The 18,176-nt window shown below is 39.8% G+C and overlaps 1 protein-coding gene across 1 annotated transcript in view; it reads left to right on the top strand.

The window, feature by feature from the left end:
* The first annotated feature begins 2,667 nt into the window (after positions 1–2,667).
* Positions 2,668–18,176, top strand: part of KIF13B (kinesin family member 13B) — a 203,102-nt gene continuing 187,593 nt past the window's right edge. Inside the window, exon 1 of the mRNA XM_047090638.1 lies at positions 2,668–2,784. Within this exon, the coding sequence (XP_046946594.1) occupies positions 2,730–2,784 (55 nt within the window). The 5' untranslated portion in view covers positions 2,668–2,729. The remainder of the gene's footprint in view (positions 2,785–18,176) is intronic.

Consider the following 18,176-nt stretch of genomic DNA (forward strand, 5'->3'; position numbering starts at 1 on the left):
TCAGCACAGAGCCCCACGCCGGGCTCGAACTCGCGAGCCACAAGATCGTGACCTGAGCTGAAGTCAGACACTTAACCGACTGAGCCACCCAGGCGCCCCAACAACATGCCTTTTAAAACCAACATTTGCCATATTATAAAAGAGATGTAAAGGGAAGAATGGCTGCCCAGGAACCTTGACACATTGCAAATCCTTATTTGCTATAATCTGAATGTGGGAAGACGGTTATTAGGAAGTATGTTTAGGACCAGAGTACCCAACTCTGGTAAAGGGGACATAACAAAACCTTTTTAAAAAGTTGTGGTAGGGGCACCTGGGTGGCTCAGTCGGTTAAGCGTCTGACTTTGGCTCAGGTCATGATCTCATGGTCCGTGAGTTCAAGCCCCGCGTCGCGCTCTGTGCTGACAGCTCAGAGCCTGGAGCCTGTTTCGGATTCTGTGTCTCCCTCTCTCTGACCCTCCCCTGTTCATGCTCTGTCTCTCCCTGTCTCAAAAAAAAAAAAAAAAAAAGTTGTGGTAAAATATAACATAAATTTACCATTTAAACCACTTTTTTTTTTAACGTTTATTTATTTTTGAGACAGAGAGAGACAGAGCATGAACGGGGGAGGGGCAGAGAGAGAGGGAGACACAGAATCGGAAGCAGGCTCCAGGCTCTGAGCCATCAGCCCAGAGCCCGACGCGGGGCTCGAACCCACGGACCACGAGATCGTGACCTGGCTGAAGTCCGACATTTAACCGACTGCGCCACCCAGGCGCCCCTCATTTAAACCACTTTTAAGTGTACAGTGGCATTAAGTATATCCCTGTTGTTGTCAACAATCATCACTATCCTTCTCCAGAACTTTTTTCATCTTTCCAAACAGAAACTCTGTACTCTATTAAACACTAACTCACTGGGGCACTGGGTGGCTCAATCGGTTAAGCACCCAACTTCGGCTCAGGTCATGATCTCACAACTCATGAGTTTGAGCCCCGTGTCAGGCTCTGTGCTGACAGCTCAGAGCCTGGAGCCTGAAGCCTGCTTTGGATTCTGTGCCTCCCTCTCTCTCTGCCCCTCCCCTGCTCGAGCTCCATTTCTCTCTCTCTCTCTCTCTCTCTCTCTCTCTCTAACATTAAACAAAACAAAACAAAACACACTACCATTCCTGCTTTCCTCCAGCCCCCTGCAACCACCATTCTGCTTTCTGTCTCTATGAATTTCATTTTTCTAGGTATCTCATATACATGAAACCACACAGTGTTTTTGTGTGTGGTGTCTGGCTTATTTCAATGAGCATAATGTCTTCAATGTTCATCTATATGTGGTACAAGAATTACATTCCGCTTAAAGGCGCTTTTAACCTTTTTGACAGGTCAACGATAGGATGGTTGGTAAAAGGGCAAGTCATGCTGGCTTTCTGTATTTATTCACCTGTAAAATAGTTCTGAGTCTTGGACTATCATTAAAACATATCCAAGTAGGCATCACAAACCTACAGGATCCAGGCACATGAGTGGTAAAGCCGAGTGGAAGTAGGCAATGGTGAAAGGGAGAAACTTGCCTCTCATAAAAGTGGCCACTGCCACCTAGTTCTAATCCATTATTCTCAGGATGTAATTGCACAGGCCCAGAATTACACAGACAAGCCTCCTAATTTTCATGACAGTACTGTTGGTCCAAATGGAACATATTTACAGGTCAGATCTGGCCAGTAGGCCACCAGTTAGTAGTCTCTGCTTGGGTTTAATAACGAGCTAATTTTAGCGCGGCTTCATGCATTCATTCATTCACTCATTCACGCAATAAATGTTTACTGGGTCTCTACTACCTGCTAAGCTACACACATAAGATATGGTTTAAAAAATATATGGCAGGAGAACAAATAATCGCAGCATAAGTGCTATAACAAAGCAAAGATAATAATGACTTACTTTTATTGATCACTTCTTATGTGCCAGGGAGTTTTAAAAGAACTTATTCGTATTAACTCATTTAAGCCTTGCAACAATCCTATGAAGTAGGCATTAATGTCTCCATTTTAATCATGAAAAGACAAGCGCTAAATATCAAATCGCTTGTCCATGGTCACACCGCTGGAAAGTGCTGGTGCAGGATTTGAATTCGGATTGGTTCCAGAGCCCAAGGTCAAGACTGGAATAGATTGGTAGGGGCTCAGAGGGCAAGGTCGTATACGGTTAACCTGCGGATCTATGAAGACATCCTGAAGAGGTTAACTTTTGCCTTGTCTTGAAGGAAGATTTCAGCAAACAAGGCCGGGAGTGCAATCCAGGCAGAGGAAGTTGAGGCGGGGATCAAACTTTAAGGTTAGCGGGAAATAAGTCTGAAGAAATCGCTCTCAGGGTCTCCAATGTCATCTATTCAACTATTTTCAGGTGTGGTATCAGCCTACCGACGGCGTATGTTTCAGTACTAGCTGTGAGAGTAGAATGATGTAGAAACAGAGGAGCATTTACACGTTCCAGAGAGCGAAATGCGTCTAATGTCTCCTGCCCCACCCGAGCCCCTCCGCCGCTGTCCTGCCCACTGCCCACGACTGCCTTCAGGGACTACAAGTCCCGTCATGCAACGAGGGAGCGCCGAGAGCTCGGCGACCTGCCCCGCCCCGCCCCGGCTCCGCCCCCTCCCCGCCCCTCCCTCCCGCAGCCCCCTCCCGCCCGGCCAGCCCCGAAGAGTTGCCCGGTGGCCGAGGCAGACGGAAGCCGAGGGAGAGTCTCGGCAGCAGCAGGATGGGGGATTCCAAAGTGAAAGTGGCTGTGCGGATCCGGCCCATGAACCGGAGAGGTGAGAGCCGAGCCCGCCCGGGGCCGCCACGGTGGAGGCGGCAGGTGCCTGGCGCGCCCTTCCCTCACCCGCGGCCGCCGTGTGGGGTCCGGCCGGCCCCGCCCCTGCAGTCCGCGACCAAGCGAGAGGGCGGCCGGCGCACCCCGAATCCTTGTCTCCCGCGCCCGCCCGTCCTGCGCGGGGACGCCCCTCCCCTCGCCCGCACCGCGTCCGGGACGCGGCGGGCCCCACGTCCCGGTCCGCTGCCCCTTCCGCCGGCGCTCCCGCCCCGCCCCGGCGCCCTTTCGCCCTCACGCCTCTCCTGCCCTTGCGGGAGGGCGCTGTGGTCCTTCGCCCCGGGCTCGTTTCCTCCTTCCCCCGCCGCTACTCCTCGCCCGTGCACCGACGCGTCCCCTGCTTTTTCCTTGCCAGCTGTCAGAGTGGCCCCCGCCCCTCGGTCTTCACCCCTCCACCCTGGCCGGGACGGCCAGGCACCCCGAGGCCCCACGTCTCCGGCCCAGTCACCTCAACCCTGCACTTTTGTGGTCCGCGGCAGGAAAAAATGGCAGGGAATTTGGTTTACTCTTGAGAAAGCACTGAAGTGCAAAAATTCCTCGTCTTCATTTTTCATTCTATACGTTTAACTGGGCGGTCATAAAGAATTGTAAAAACTTTGAAGTGAGAAGAGATGCCCTTCCATCCCCCGCTTTTTTGACTGTTGAGATAGTTTTGTTTTTGCTTGAAGTCATATTCGTCATCTCTCAACAATAAATAGTTTAAGTGCCAAGATTCTTGTGAAATTGTATCTTTCAGACATTCTCTCAATTCTGCAGGGAGGGTAGAGAAAGCAGATAAACCGAGTACATTTTAAATCCTCTTTAGACTGTCGAATGGAGTGAAGAGTACCGCGAGGAGGTGGGCTGGGTCTTGGCTTTAATGCTTAAGCAGCAGCGTGACTGAGCAAGGAACTTTAAATGAGATAATATATTTGAAAACACTTTCTGTACAGGGCTATGTTATTGAGGTCACTGTTATAATCCCAGGAGATGACTTTTCAATTGATAAGACTCTTTTTGCAGCTTCTGTGTTCATATTCAAGTGTTAAGTCTGTAGAAATCACGAGTTTTCCAATTTTCCTTTTCTCTGCTGTCTTTTGTATATATTGAGATATACATATCAGCTAGTTGACGGTCTGTTTTGTTGGTTTGTCCTTCTTTTCCAAGTTGGTTTATGTCTTCCCTAGGAGTCAGATCTTCCCAAAAGATCATTTCTTTTGGCGTTGCTAGGTCAGTGTAAGGCTGTCATGTGACCTAGGAGAGTTTTGTTTTTTGTTTTTTTCTCCTTCCCGTAAGAACTTAAACTAGTGCACATTTTGGGTCTTCAGTCTTTCCTTTGACAAAATCAAAGGGTCTTAGATGAACTCTGAAAGTTTTCAGAAGCTTTTGTTCTTAGGTGCTCAGGCATCTTTATTCAAGTTTATTACCATTACAATGATTTAAAAAAAATGAAAAAGCAGGCCATATAAAACACAACTTTATCTGGAACTTGATTCTGAAAGGATGATTTCAGCACATTCTTAAAATTTCCTTTTCACAAAAAACTTGGAAATGTCAGTGCTAAAAAGATGTAGCTAATCATCACAAAAGACCTATCTCAGATCATTAGAATCCTACCCTCGTCCCCTCCCCACATGAATTTCAGTTTTTAAACATTTTTTAAATGTTTTTTTAAATTTATTTTTGAGAGAGAGACAGAGCATGAGTGGGGGAGGGGCAGGGAACAAGAGGGAAACAATTTGAAGCAGCAGTTATTTTTTTTTAAGTTTATTTATTTATTTTAAGTGAGAGAGAAGGAGGGAGAGCAGGGGAGAGGCAGAGAGAGAGGAGAGAATCCCAAGCAGGCTCCACACTGCGAGTGCAGAGCCTGACATGGGGCTTGATCTCAGAGAACTGTGAGATCATTACCTGAGCCTAAATCAAGTCAGATGCTTAACTGACTGAGCCACCCAGGCACCCCATGAATTTCAGTTTTTGAGGGAAGGTACTATATAAATTGTCATTAATTAGATTATAATAATTGTATCAGAGTGCCCAGGGACACATAGAATACAAATTTTCACTGTGGAATGGATATTAGCTGTTCCTTTGGTTGAACTCATTTTAAAATTAAGGTTTGGGGTGCCTGGGTGTCTCAGTGGGTTGAGTGTCTGATTCTTGATTTCAGCTTAGGTTATGATCTCGTGATCATGGGATCGAGCCCCATATGGGGCTCCACGCTGGGTGTGGAGCCTGCTTGGGATTCTTTCTCACTCCCTCTACCCCTGCTTGTGCTATCTCTAAAAACAAACAAACCTGCCCCCCCCCCAAAAAAAAAGATTTAAAATTAAGGTTTATACATAGATTCATTACTCCGTAAATAGAAGTGCATTATTTTGGTAACTGCTTCCCCCTCATTTAGTGCCATCTCTTACCTAGCCTTGTTATTTCCTGAATGCATATGGACTTCTTTTTTCTGTAATTACCACAGATAATTAAGATTGGTTCTATTTCTGTTTTGTCATGAAGTAGTCATTTACATAAATCTAGAAGTTATGGAATTCAGTGTATTGTGAAGCCAGTGATTTTTTTTTTTTTAACATTTCATTTTTAAGTAATCCCACTCCCAGCTTGGGGCTCGAACTCACAACCCCAACATCAAGAGTTGCATGCTCCACCGACTGAGGCAGCCAGGCACCCCTAAAGCCAGTGATTTTTAAACTGCTATATAGAATTTGTTTAAAAAGACTACAATGGAACTATATTCCTTTCCAGGAATTTTGAGAAGAATCATATTACTTTGTCTAATCATTACTTCTGTGAAAATTAGTGTATTAAGTAGTAGTATATGATTATGACAAATAGTAAACTTTTAGTCATAACTGTTTCTCTCATAGCATATTAGTTCAGGAAGCAACCTCAGATATCACTCCTCACAAATAAGATTGAGATGAGAATGGGTTACAAGGATGTTTTACCATGTAGTTTCTGATGTTTGGACTCATCGGCTACTTTTTGAGGAAAATTGAAATTTGCAGGAAGCTTCTAACGTACCGTTAAGATCTTCATGTGGTTCAGTATCTGCTAAGGTGTTAAGGTAGTTAGTTGGCTTATTATTTAACATTTATCATGGAAGTAAGAGTGTTTCAGTCTTTTTTTTGCTAAATTATACGTGGGTTTGGGTATATGTAAATATACCCAATATAAAAAATTATATGTAATTTTACCTAGTTTTAACATTACAACTTCTGTTTTGCTTTTCTTCATCTGAAATATGAACTCAAACGAGCTGAAGAAAAGCTGTAAACCTGTTTTGTCATGCTATCTTGAAGTTCTATTTGCAGATACTGTTTGGTTTTTCATGTTCTTTTTCAGACGTGGACAACTCACCACGTAACTCTGGTTGTGTTCTTCCACTGTAAGGAACACCCATTCATACATTATTAACCAGTATAATTATTAAATGAACCGAAAGGTTTACAAGCATAATTGATGGCACTAGGTAGATCAGTGACACTCTCCTATTCAGGAATTTGATGTTTTATGACTTCAGATGGTTTAAAAAATATTTAGTATTTACTGAATGCCTGCCAGATGTCTAGCTTATATTAGATAGTATGGAATATTACTGCCTTTTTGCAAGAGGTTTCCCATATTTAAATATGTGTAAAATCAATTACCAAAATAAATAAATTTACACCAAAAGTGTTTGGAAAATACCTTTGCTATCTATCTGGTCTAAGGTAGTGAAACCAAAAATTACATTAGATGTTTAGCTAGAGAGAAGAGTAGTGAAATGGGTTATTTCAGTTGTTAGGAAACATGGATAATAAATTTATTTCAACAGGTATTTCTCAAGGGTTTACTTTGCACTTTATAGTACTTAATTCAGTGAAAGGCTCAAAGACACAAAGAAGAATGTACTGATAGAAGTCAGTGCTTAAGGAAATCATAGTCTAGTATCTCAGTGGAAAAATTGTTATGTATCTATTAAGAATGATGACAATGGACATCATTTAACAAGGAAGACTTTTCTATGTTAGCAGAAAAACCAGAATGTAAAACAGAATGTGTAACTGTAAGGTTGAATTTGCTGTTAATTTTATTACTGTATAAAAATGTAAACAGGGATGGGCAAGGGCTAGAAAGAAACATGAAAAAATGAGATTGCTTATTCTTGTTGGGAGAATCTTAACATCCTAAAAACTCTTAGTGTTGACTAGTATTGTAATATTCAGTTTTTTAAAATGTGCTTCATGGTTCACGCTCATGAGGAAATGGCTGTCCCGTGAAAAGATAAGATTAAAAGGTAAACAAGCACCTATCACAGATTGCCAGGTGAGTGATCTGGCAATACTGGAATTCAGAGGAGTGAAAGGTCCCTGGAAGCCTGGTGATCAGGGAAGGCTTCTCTGGGGAGGGAGAACTTTGGTTAGACTTAGAGGGAGGAAGCTTATGACCGGAATGGGTGCGTGGTAGGAGGGGAGGAGAGAGCGTTGGGCCTTTGACGAGGAAGTGTGGCCTGAGAGCAAAGGCACAGAAACAGGAATGAACCAGGCAAGTTTAGGCGGCAGAGACAGATAAGCCTGCCAGAAGGATGAGATTAGAAAGGTAGGGTGGAATTGCAGGGAGCCCTTAGTGCTGGCTCGGCCCAGAAGTCCGGGTTAGGGTGGCTGGTCCATGTGCTCTCTTTAGCTCTGTAGAACTTCGCATGGATCTCGGACACAGCATGGAGAAGGAAGACTGCCAGGTCTCAGAGCAGGATCAAAAGCCGGGGTAGATGCCTGATTCAGGGCACAGCTGGGCAACATTTAAGAGCGGGTTGTGAAAATGAAGCCATGTGAATAGGAAGAGTAAGGAGGCTGGTCAAAACTTAGGTAAGCAGTCATGACTCAGAAGACAAGGTGAAACTACAAGGTGAAACTGAGGAAGTAGGAAGCTTAGAGAACATGCTGACAGTCTGGGAAGACACACGTGATCCTTAGGAAATGAAGGGGCAGGGTAGCAAGGAGATTCTGATACAGGAAGGTGGTTTTGACCCTCAGGACATTGGTGGGCTCAGAGAGATGACTGATACTGGAGTTGAGGACGGCTGTGGATGGAAATTTCTGACATACTTTCTAAAACAGAAGATCCTTGTTTTCTAGCATCTGCTTGATATGCTAATGGAGAATGAGACACACAACTCTTACAACATTGTTTTGTTTCTGCTGTCTACTCAGTGACTGAAATTGGGATTTATACATACAGGGCCACAGGCTTTTGGAGAAGAAAGTACAAGTTTACATGATAAAATAAAATAAAAACTTGTTTGAGTTGGCATTTACTTTTACCCCCTCACCTCCATAAAACAATGACTAATGTCCAACTTTTCCAGTCCTTAAAGTCTGAAGATGGAGGATACTACTGACAAAACTATTCATTAAGCAGATGAATGGAGATGTTTATTGAGTGGAAATGGATTATTATTGATTGATCTCTTGGCTTGCTGATCAGGTTTCCCTTGTGTTCAACAGAACATATTAAAAAAAAAAACTTGGCAAAGATGAGCAGTGTAATTTATGGGGAAGTATGTGAAACTAATTGATCTCTAGGACACAAACCCATGACTTAATTGGTACTGGGCTTGAGCTTTTGGGTGCTAGAGATACCTTTATTATTTTTTAAAATTTATTTTTGATTGAGAGCACAAGGTGGGGAGGGACAGAGGATTTGAAGCAGGTTCCATGCTGACAGTAGTGAGCCAGATGTGGGGCTTGAACTCATGAACCATGAGATCATGACCTGAGCCAAAGTCAGACACTCAACTGACTGAGCCACCCAGGTACCCCTGCTGTAGATATCTTTAAAAGATGGTATTAGCCCATTCAGTATGCGTTGATTGAAGAAAAGAATAATAGCTACTCCTTTTTAAGAGCTGTTTGTTAGCTACAGAGTTCAGTACTTTGTATATGTTATTCTTTAAACAAAACTTTGAAAGGTAGTTTATAGAATTACCATTTAACAAAATCTCAGACAGGGATAAGTAAATTTCCCCAGGATTACAAGACCAGTATTTTGGAGCCTGAGTTTCACCTACTTTCCCATTGAAGCCTGTGCTTTTACTGCTATATTGGATGTGATGATCTTTAAAGGGACCTTGCATTTTTGAGTTTATGTAATTTTCAAAGATGTGCAGGATATACGAGAAGCATAAGTCATGATCTATGACCAAAGGGACTCCCTGTCTTGTTTGTAATAAGAGATGCATGCACAGGTGAGTCAATTACAAGAATATATGTACACAGTGATGCTAGTGCATTACAAATGAAAGAAATGGGGGTGGGACTTGAGAATGGTAAGGGTTGAGTTGAAGACAGTGGGCAGGGAGGCATGCATGGTAGGTGGGGTACATAACACAAGTTGTTGGAATTAATCTATGTATTTTTACCTTGCTCATAAGCTAATAAGTTAGCTAGTTACTGTTTCATGGATGCTAGGAGAAGACACAGGACTTCTGGGTCAGAAGACTTCATGGCAGAGCAGCCATTGTGAGTTGCTCCCCTCACTGGCCAATCCCACAGGAGTGATGTGGAGTGTCCAAATGGATGCCGTGCAAGCAATTGGTTTGTGCTGCATCTGAGGAACACAGGGCTTGGGGAATCCATTGTTTTAAGTGGTAAGCAAGCCTGCTCTCTGTCCCGAAGGACAAACTTGTCCCTCAAAGTTGCTGACTGCAGACCGATTCTTGACAGAGGTGCTGGGTAAAGAGCATTTATGGCTTAGCTCATACCACCAGCATGAGCATGTCAAGATGGCATTAGAGCAAATGAAAGTTAGGAAATACAGGAAGACTGTAAAGCTTCTGGTTTAGATGATTTATATGACTAAGTGAACAAATGTTGGGGTCATTAACTGACATCAGAAGTATAGGAGAAGCCGGTTTTAGGGTGGAGGTGTAGGAAATGATGAGTTCTGTTCTTGGGCATTCAACAATATTTAGTCAGTGGTGCCTACTGCACCTACGACTATGAATAAGATATTGTACATAGGTAGAAGAAACTCTTAGGTGTCTGCAGTGCAGTGGGTGGATCCAGAAGGTTATTGCATAGGAGTCTGAACCTAAGGAACTGGAGATGTGTGTAGATTTGGGGGTCATTACTGTAGGTATAAGATAGAATACCAAATTAAGGTGTGTGCAAAGGAGGAGGTCATAGAGGCCGAGAGGAGAGACATAAGTAGAAGCAGGTAAAAGTAATATGGAACCCAGAGAGAAAATGTGTCAAAGGATGAATAGTCAGTAGGAGATCACAGGAATGGCATGTATGATAATGGCATGTATGAATTGTGTTCAGTGGACTAGGCAATATGGTGGTCAGTGGTAATTTTCAGAAGAATAATTTTGACTGAATGAATAAATTAGTGTTGGTGTGTTGGTAGTGGGCTGAGATGTAAGTGGGTTGCCAATATGGTGGAAGTGAGTATACATGAATATTCTTTCAAGAAACTCCATTTATGAAATTCTTTTTTTTTTTTTTTTTTAAGTAGGCTTCATGCCCGATGTGGCTTGAACTCATGGCCCTGAGATCAAGACCTGAGCTGAGATCAAGAGTCAGATGCTCAACTGACTGAGCCACTCAAGCACCCCTCAAAAAACTCCATTTAAAAGGGAAGGATAGAGTGGCATCCGGAGGTGTCCTAGGAAGAGACCTTTTTCCCCTTTGAGTCTGAGAGATGTTTGAGCCTTGTGGTAGACAGAAAAAGCCAAGAGAGGGAAATTTTTGAAATATGGGAAGAAGAGGATAATTATATAATGGGAAAGCCCTGGAGTCCTTAATTTTCTTGATGAGGTGGATTGTGAGGTTGTTATTTGAGAGTAAGAAGGATTGGCTTGACTGGGATCTTCAGAGCAATGTTCAGAAATTTAATTAAAGGGCTCTAACCATATTTTATATCTGTTGAGGGCAGTGGGGTCATTCTTGCTAATTTTTTTGAGATATAATTGACGCATCAAAAGTGTACAATTCAGTGGTTCTAGTGTTTTTGCAGAGTTGTGTATCCATCACCATTATCCAATGGCAGAACATATTCATCATCCCAAAGAGACTCTGTCCCCACTAGCAGTCACTGTCCACCCTCCTGACACCCTCTGTCCTCCAGCACACACCTACCCCTCTCCCCTGTCCCGGGCATCCACTGTTCTACTTCTTGTCTCTATGGATTTGCCTATTCTGAACGTTTCATGTAAATGGAATCATGCAGTACGTGGACTTCTGTATCTGAATTTTTTCACTTGGCATAATGTATTCAGGGTTTATCCATTGTTGTAGCATGAGTCAGTACTCATTCTTTTTTAAAGTAGAATAGTATTACACGATATGGATATGCTGCATGTGTTTACCTATTCATTAGTTGATGGGCATTTGGCTTGTTTCTACTTTTTTAGCTATTTTGAATACTGCTATGAACATTTATGTATATAACTTTTTGTGTGGATGTATATTTTTACTTCTTTTGGGTATGTGTGTATGTATATATATGATATATATATGTACATATATACATACATGTTTGTACATACACATACACACATATATACTACACACACGCACATAGAAGCGGAATTGCTGGGTCATATAGTAATTCTGACTTTTGAGGAACTCCTAAATTGTTTTCCAAAGTGACTGCACCATTTTACATTCCCACCAACCATGTATGAAAGTTTTTCTCCATGTCCTTCCTTGCCAATACTTGTTTTATCTTTTTGATTATTGCTATCCTAGTGTGTGTGAAGTAGTACCTCATTGTGGTTTTGATTTGCATTTCTCCAGTGTCTAATGATGTTGAACATCTTTTCATGTGTTTATTGGTCATTTGTATATCTTTGGAGAGATTTCTATTCAAATCATCATTGTTTTAAAAATTGGGTTGTCTTTTTATTATTGAGCTGTTGGAGTTCTTTATATATTCTGGATACCAGTCCCTTATCAGATAAATGATTTGCAAACATTTTCTTGATTTCTGTGGGTTGCCTTTTCATTTTATTAATGGTGTCTTTTGAAGCACACATTTTTTTTCTAAGATTTTATTTTTAAGTCATCTCTACACCCAATGTGAGGCTTGAACTCACAACCCTGAGATTAAGACTTGTATGCTCCACCAAGTGAGTCAGCCATGCACCCCTGAAGCATAAAACTTTTTCATTTTGATATGGTCCAATGTATCTGGTTTTTTTTTTCTTTAGTTGCTTTTGATATCATATGTAAGGAATCATTACCTTACTCAAGGTCACATGGATTTATGTCTATATGTTTTAAGAGTTTTATAGTTTTAGACCTTGTATTTAGGTCTTTGGTCTGTTTGGAGTTAATTTTTGAATGTGACGTGAAGTAAAGGTTCCATTTTATTCTTCTGCATATGGATATCCATTTGTCCCAGTACCACTTATTGAAAAGACTGTTCTTTCCCCACTGGATTTTCTTGGCACCCTTGTTGAAAATCAATTGACTATTGAATTTAAGAGTAAGATACAATAAGCTCTTTAGGAATGTGACTGGTAGGTAAAGGGAAGTACATTTACACTTCTGAGTAGTATATGTGGTTTGAAAATTATTAATAATTTTCTGGAGAATTAGAGAACAGATTAATAAATGGGCAAGTCAGAATTATTTTATTCACACTGAGAATGATACATTTCCTCAGATGCAACATGAGTTATGTAAAGGGAGTATCCCAGATCCTGCCTGTCTTTCACTGTGATGTCATTGAGGAACGAGCCATAGTTGATTTATGCATTGAAGAAAGACTTGTTTCAAATGATTGTTCACTTGTACAGGGTGACTAATTTGCTGGCTGAGTAAGCTGAATTGTCAGCTGTTAATATTTTAATATTCATCTTGAGGAACTTGACCTAGAAGAGGATCCTGTTTGGGAAATACTATGGGATCTTTAATGTTAGTGGAGTAAATTTCCTTTTTTTTAAGGACTCATGGATACATCAAAGCATTCATGGCTCTAAGTATGATAAAACTCAATTAGTCATGACATAAACTTATAGTATTACTTAACTTTAAGATCATTCTGGTTTTTTATTGGTTTTCAGACATATTACTAATTAAATCCCAATCTCATTATTATAGACTTTGCTAGGTATAAACTGTTGTCCATGTGTTACTTATTATAATAGTGGTGAGTATTTAGTGCCTTTTTTTTTATTGTGGTAAGTATATATAACAAAATTTACCATCTTAAACCATTTTTAAGGGTGAAGTTGAGCGGCATTAAGTTGTTGTGCAACCATCACCACTATCCACCCCTAGAACGTTTTTATCTTGTAAAACTGAAACTCTGTATCCATGAAACTCCTCTGTTGACTCTTAAGCCCAGCCCCTGGCATCTACCATCTTACTTCCTATCTCTATGAATTTGATTACTCTAGGTACCTCTTATAAGTGGAATCATATAGTATTTGACCTGTTACAACCAGTATATCTCATTTGGCATAATGTCTTCAAGGTTCATCCATGTTTTAGCAGAATTTCATTACTTTTTAAGGTTGAATAATATTACATTGAATTACACCACATTTTGTTTTTCCATTCATTCATTGATGGACACTTAGATTGTTTCTACCTTTTGGGTATTGTGACTACTGCTGTGCACATGGGTATACTTTAATGCAGTTTTTGCAAAGGCAGCTCATAGAAGTTAGGTCCTTATCTTTAAAAAACAATTTTTTTTTTTTTTACATTTTATTTATTCTTGATAGAGAGAGACAGAGCACAAGTGGGGGAGGGGCAGAGAGAGAGGGAGGCACAGAATCCAGGCAGGCTCCAGGCTCCGAGCTGGAGCACAGAGACTGACGCGGGGCTCAAACTCACAAACCGTGAGATCATGACCTGAGCCAAAGTCGGACGCTTAACTGACTGAACCACCCAGGTGCCCCAGGTCCTTATCTTTTTAATCTAAGTATTGCTCCAAACTAAGAGGAAGCTGCTTATCTTTTGAATTTTTGGTAGGTGTTTTAAAATTTTTTTTTAATTTTTAAAATTCACATTAAAGTTAGGGCCTAAATTTGTTACTGTTATTTAACTACTACTTACTTTCTAAGCAGTATAGATCAAGAAGTCTTAAATGGAGAACATATCATATTTAGAATCTTGTTGCAATATAATTGAATTCAACCAACTAGTAGCATTTGATGGTACTCTAGCTATAGCATTTTATATTAAATGTTTTTCATATATCTGATCCTTAAACTCTCTTCAGATCTCACAGATTTTATTTGCTTGTGTGTGTGTCCTAGATGTTCCACCCATATTCTAAACAGTCTTGTGAAAAGCCTTGTCTTAATATCTATTCATCAATCAACAGAATTGGAGTGGGAATTTTGTTTGATTAAAAACTGAGCTAATGAGGGGTGTCTGGGTGGCTCAGTCGGTTGAGCTTCCAACTTTGGCTCAGGTCATGATCTCATGGTTTGTGAGTTTGAGCCCCACATTGGGCTCTGTGTTGATAGCTTGGAGCCTGGCGCCTGCTTCAGATTCTGTGTCTCCCTCTCTCTGCCCTTCCCCTGTTTGCATTCTGTCTGTCTCTCTCAAAAATAAATAAACATTAAAAAAAAAAACTGAAGTAATGAAGTAAAGATAGTTGTGAATATTTTAAAGGCCACCTTTCATGAGTGTTCGATGTAGGGATATTTCTAAGTGTTGCAGTCTTCAGGACAGAATGAATTTAGGTTGGATAATAGTTATTAGGTGATTCTGTGTATTATATAGGATTTTCCAGGCATTGGTTCCTTCATGATGTCATTAATGCTCCCAAATTATTAGTTGTATCTACCGAAGTCATGAAGAAGAGGCAGAGAAGGGAGGAGCTATGAAGAGAATAAGGAAAAAGTATACAAATGTTGAAGGAAAATGTTTGGATCCCTTCTCAATTCAAGATCATTTAAAATGATGGCAGAGCACTTAGTGAGAAAATATTGGATTTACAGTTTTTCAGGCATGCATTCTAATGTGTACTTTTGCAGGCAGAACTATACACACAGCTCCTTTGCTCAGACCAAACACTCTTGCAAGACACTAATAACTAATTTTGTGGTGGGTGGTGAGACAGTAGATTCTGAGTCACAGCACAGTTTCCGGAGGGTTGATAATGCATTTGTGTATAATATAGATTTGACTGTGAGGGGCCAGCCAATACAATGTGGTCAGACACCATTAAGAAGTGGTGTTAACAAAGTATGATGATTATAAACTTTCTTGAGCTCTGGGCCTATAGACTTTAGTGTCAGTTGACCACAGTGGAACACTTGCTGCTTTGGGATTAGTCTTCCACACCTAACTCTGTAGTTTTCCTTTCAGTTTCCTTTGCCTAAAAAAATGTGTTGGCTAAAAGAAAGACTGCTAAATTTTTTATACTTCTAGAATACATTTTTGAGAACAAATGTAGAATAACCAATATAAGTAAAATTGTGTCAGGTACAGGGAGGGAATTTTTTGTTTTGCTTTTTTTTTTTTTTTAAATTTGTCTCAGTTATGTAAGTTAAAATGTAAAAAATAAATGACCTTTCCTGGGAGTGGAAATACTTCTAAGTTATAATGAGATGACATTGACATTTGGCCAAGGTTCTTTGGGAAATACAAAATAGCTCCAGGGCAGTGCAGCTCCTTTCCTTAGGGTTTATCTTTTGGTAATGGCAATAAGGCAAACAAATAGTTTCATACTTTGGGTCAGAAAAATATTAGAATATAAAAATATGAGAACATAAACATGCCGTGGCCTATACTTACAAAAAAATAGCTTTATTGAGATATAATTCACATATCATACAATTCAACCAATTCAGTGGTTTGTATTATGTGCAGTTATCAGCATAATCGATTGTAATATATCTTCATACCCCAGAAGAAAACTATACCCATGTAACAGCATGGTTACTATAGTTAGTGATACTGTATTGCATATTTGAAAGTTGCTAAGAGAGTAGATCTTAAGAATTCTCATAATGAAAAAAGTTTTTTTGTAATTGCATATGGTGACAGATGTTAATTAGACTTATGTGGTGAGCAGTTTGCGGTATACATAAATATGGAATCATTTTACATGTTTTATACCTGGAACTAATACAATGTTATATGTCAATTATACCTCAATTTAAAAAAACCCTGTCATACCCATTAGCAGTCACTCCACAGCCATAGGAATAACTAGTCTATTTTCTGTGTCTTGTTTGCCTATTCTGGACATTTCAAATGAGTAGAATCATATAACATGTGGTATTTTGTAACTGACTTTTTTCAGTTCACACAAGCTTTGTTCATGTCGTGTAGTATGTATCAGTACCTTATTCCTTTTAATTGCCAAATAATGTTCCATTTTATGGATATAATAAATTTATCCATTTATTAGTTAATGGACATTTGGCTTGTTCCACTTTTTGGCTGTTATGAATAGCCAAATACTAGGGTTATGAACATTTATGCACAAGCTTTTGTGTGGACCTAGATTGTCATTTCTCTTGAATATATATGTAGGAGTAGAATTACTGGGTCATATACCAGCTCTCTGTTTAACCTTTTGAGGAGCTGCCAGACTGTTTTCCAAAGTAACTGCACCATTTTATATTCCCATCAGTGATGTATGAGGATTCCATTTTCTCCACATCCTCATTAACACTTGTTATTATCTATCTTTTTGACTATAGTTATGCTAGTGGGTGTGAAGTGGTATCTCATTGTACTTCTGATTTACATTTCCTAATGTGTAATCTGTTGAGCATCTTTTCTGCTTATTGGCCATTTTTGTATCTTTATTTGAGAGATATCTGTTCAGATCATTGCCCATTTAAAAGTTGGATTATTTGTCTTTTTATTATTGAGTTGTAAGAGTTCTTTATATTTTCTGATGTAAGCCCCTTATTAGATATATAATTTACAAATATTTGTTCAATTCTGTGGGTTGTCTTTTTACTCTTTTGATGGCGTACATTGAAGTACAAAGGTTTTTCATATTGATGCTGTCCAGTTTATCTGTTTTCTTCTTTTGTGTTTGTGCTTTTGGTGTCTAAGAAACTATTACCTAACCCAACATCATGTGCATTTACTCATGTTTTTTTTTTCTTATGAGTTTTATAGTTTTAGCTCTTACATATTTATTTCTATGATCTGTTGGAATTAGTTTTTGTGTATGGTGTTCATTTTTGTGTGTGTGGATATCCAGTTGTCCCACCACCATTTGCTGGAAAGACTGTAGTTTCCCCACTGGATTGTCTTGTCAAAATCAGTTGGCCATAAATATGACAAGTCTATTTCAGAACTGTCTATTCCATTAATCTACATGTCTGTCCTTCTGTCCTTATAGTAGCACTGCACTGTCTTGATTACTATAGCTTTCTAGTTAAGTTTGACATTGGTGAATGTAGTCTTTCTATTTTGTTTTTTTTTCAAGAGTATTTGGCTATTCCTGGTTGTATGCATTTCTATATAGATTTAGGATTACCTTGGTAATTTCTGTTTAAAAAAAAAATCTAACAAACTAACTGGGATTTTGATAGGGATTATCTTGAATTTTGTAGACCAATTTGGGGTATATTGTCATCTTAATAGTATTAAGTCTCTCAGTTAATGAATGTAAAATAATTTTCTATGTATTTAAGTCTTGAATTTCAACAGTGTTTTGGAATTTTCATTGTACAAGTCTTACACTTTTTTTTTTTCTTTTAGAAAGAGAGAGTGCAGGTGTGGGAGAGGGGCGGAGGAAGAGAGAGAGAATCCTAAGCAGGCTCCATGCTCAGCTCAGAGCCCTATGTGGGGCTCAATCCCATGTCTCTGGGATCATTACCTAAGCTGAAACCAAGAGTTGGACTCTCAACCAACTGAGCCTCCCAGGTGTCCTGGTCTTGCACTTCTTTTAAATTTATTCTTTTATATTCTATTTTATATTCTTTTAATATGTTTCAAAAGTATTTAAATCTTTTTGATGTCATTATAAATGAAATTGTTTTCTTGTTTCTGTTTTTTTTTTTAATTGCTGGTGTATAGAAACACAACTGCTTTTTGTATACGGTATTGATCTTGTATCCTACAACTTTGCAAAACTTGTTTATTCTAATAGTTTTAAAATGGGTTCCTTAGGATTTTCTTTTTTTAATTTAATTTATTTATTTAGAGAGAGAGAGAGTGCGTGTGGGAAGAGGGGGTAAAGGGAGAGAGAGAGAGGGAGGGAGAATCTTAAGCAGGCTCCATGCTCAGCAAAGAGCCCAACACAGGGCTCCATCCCATGACCCTGGGATCATGACCTGAGCCAAAATCAAGAGTCCTCTTCTCAACTGACTGAGGTACCCAGGCACCCCTGATTCCTTAAGATTTTCTGTCTATAAGACCATATCATCACAAG

The sequence above is a fragment of the Lynx rufus genome, unplaced genomic scaffold, assembly GCF_022079265.1.
Source record: "Lynx rufus isolate CCGP_SWC_20201006 ecotype Redwood Valley unplaced genomic scaffold, mLynRuf1.p SCAF_3, whole genome shotgun sequence".
Classification (NCBI taxonomy): domain Eukaryota; kingdom Metazoa; phylum Chordata; class Mammalia; order Carnivora; family Felidae; genus Lynx; species Lynx rufus.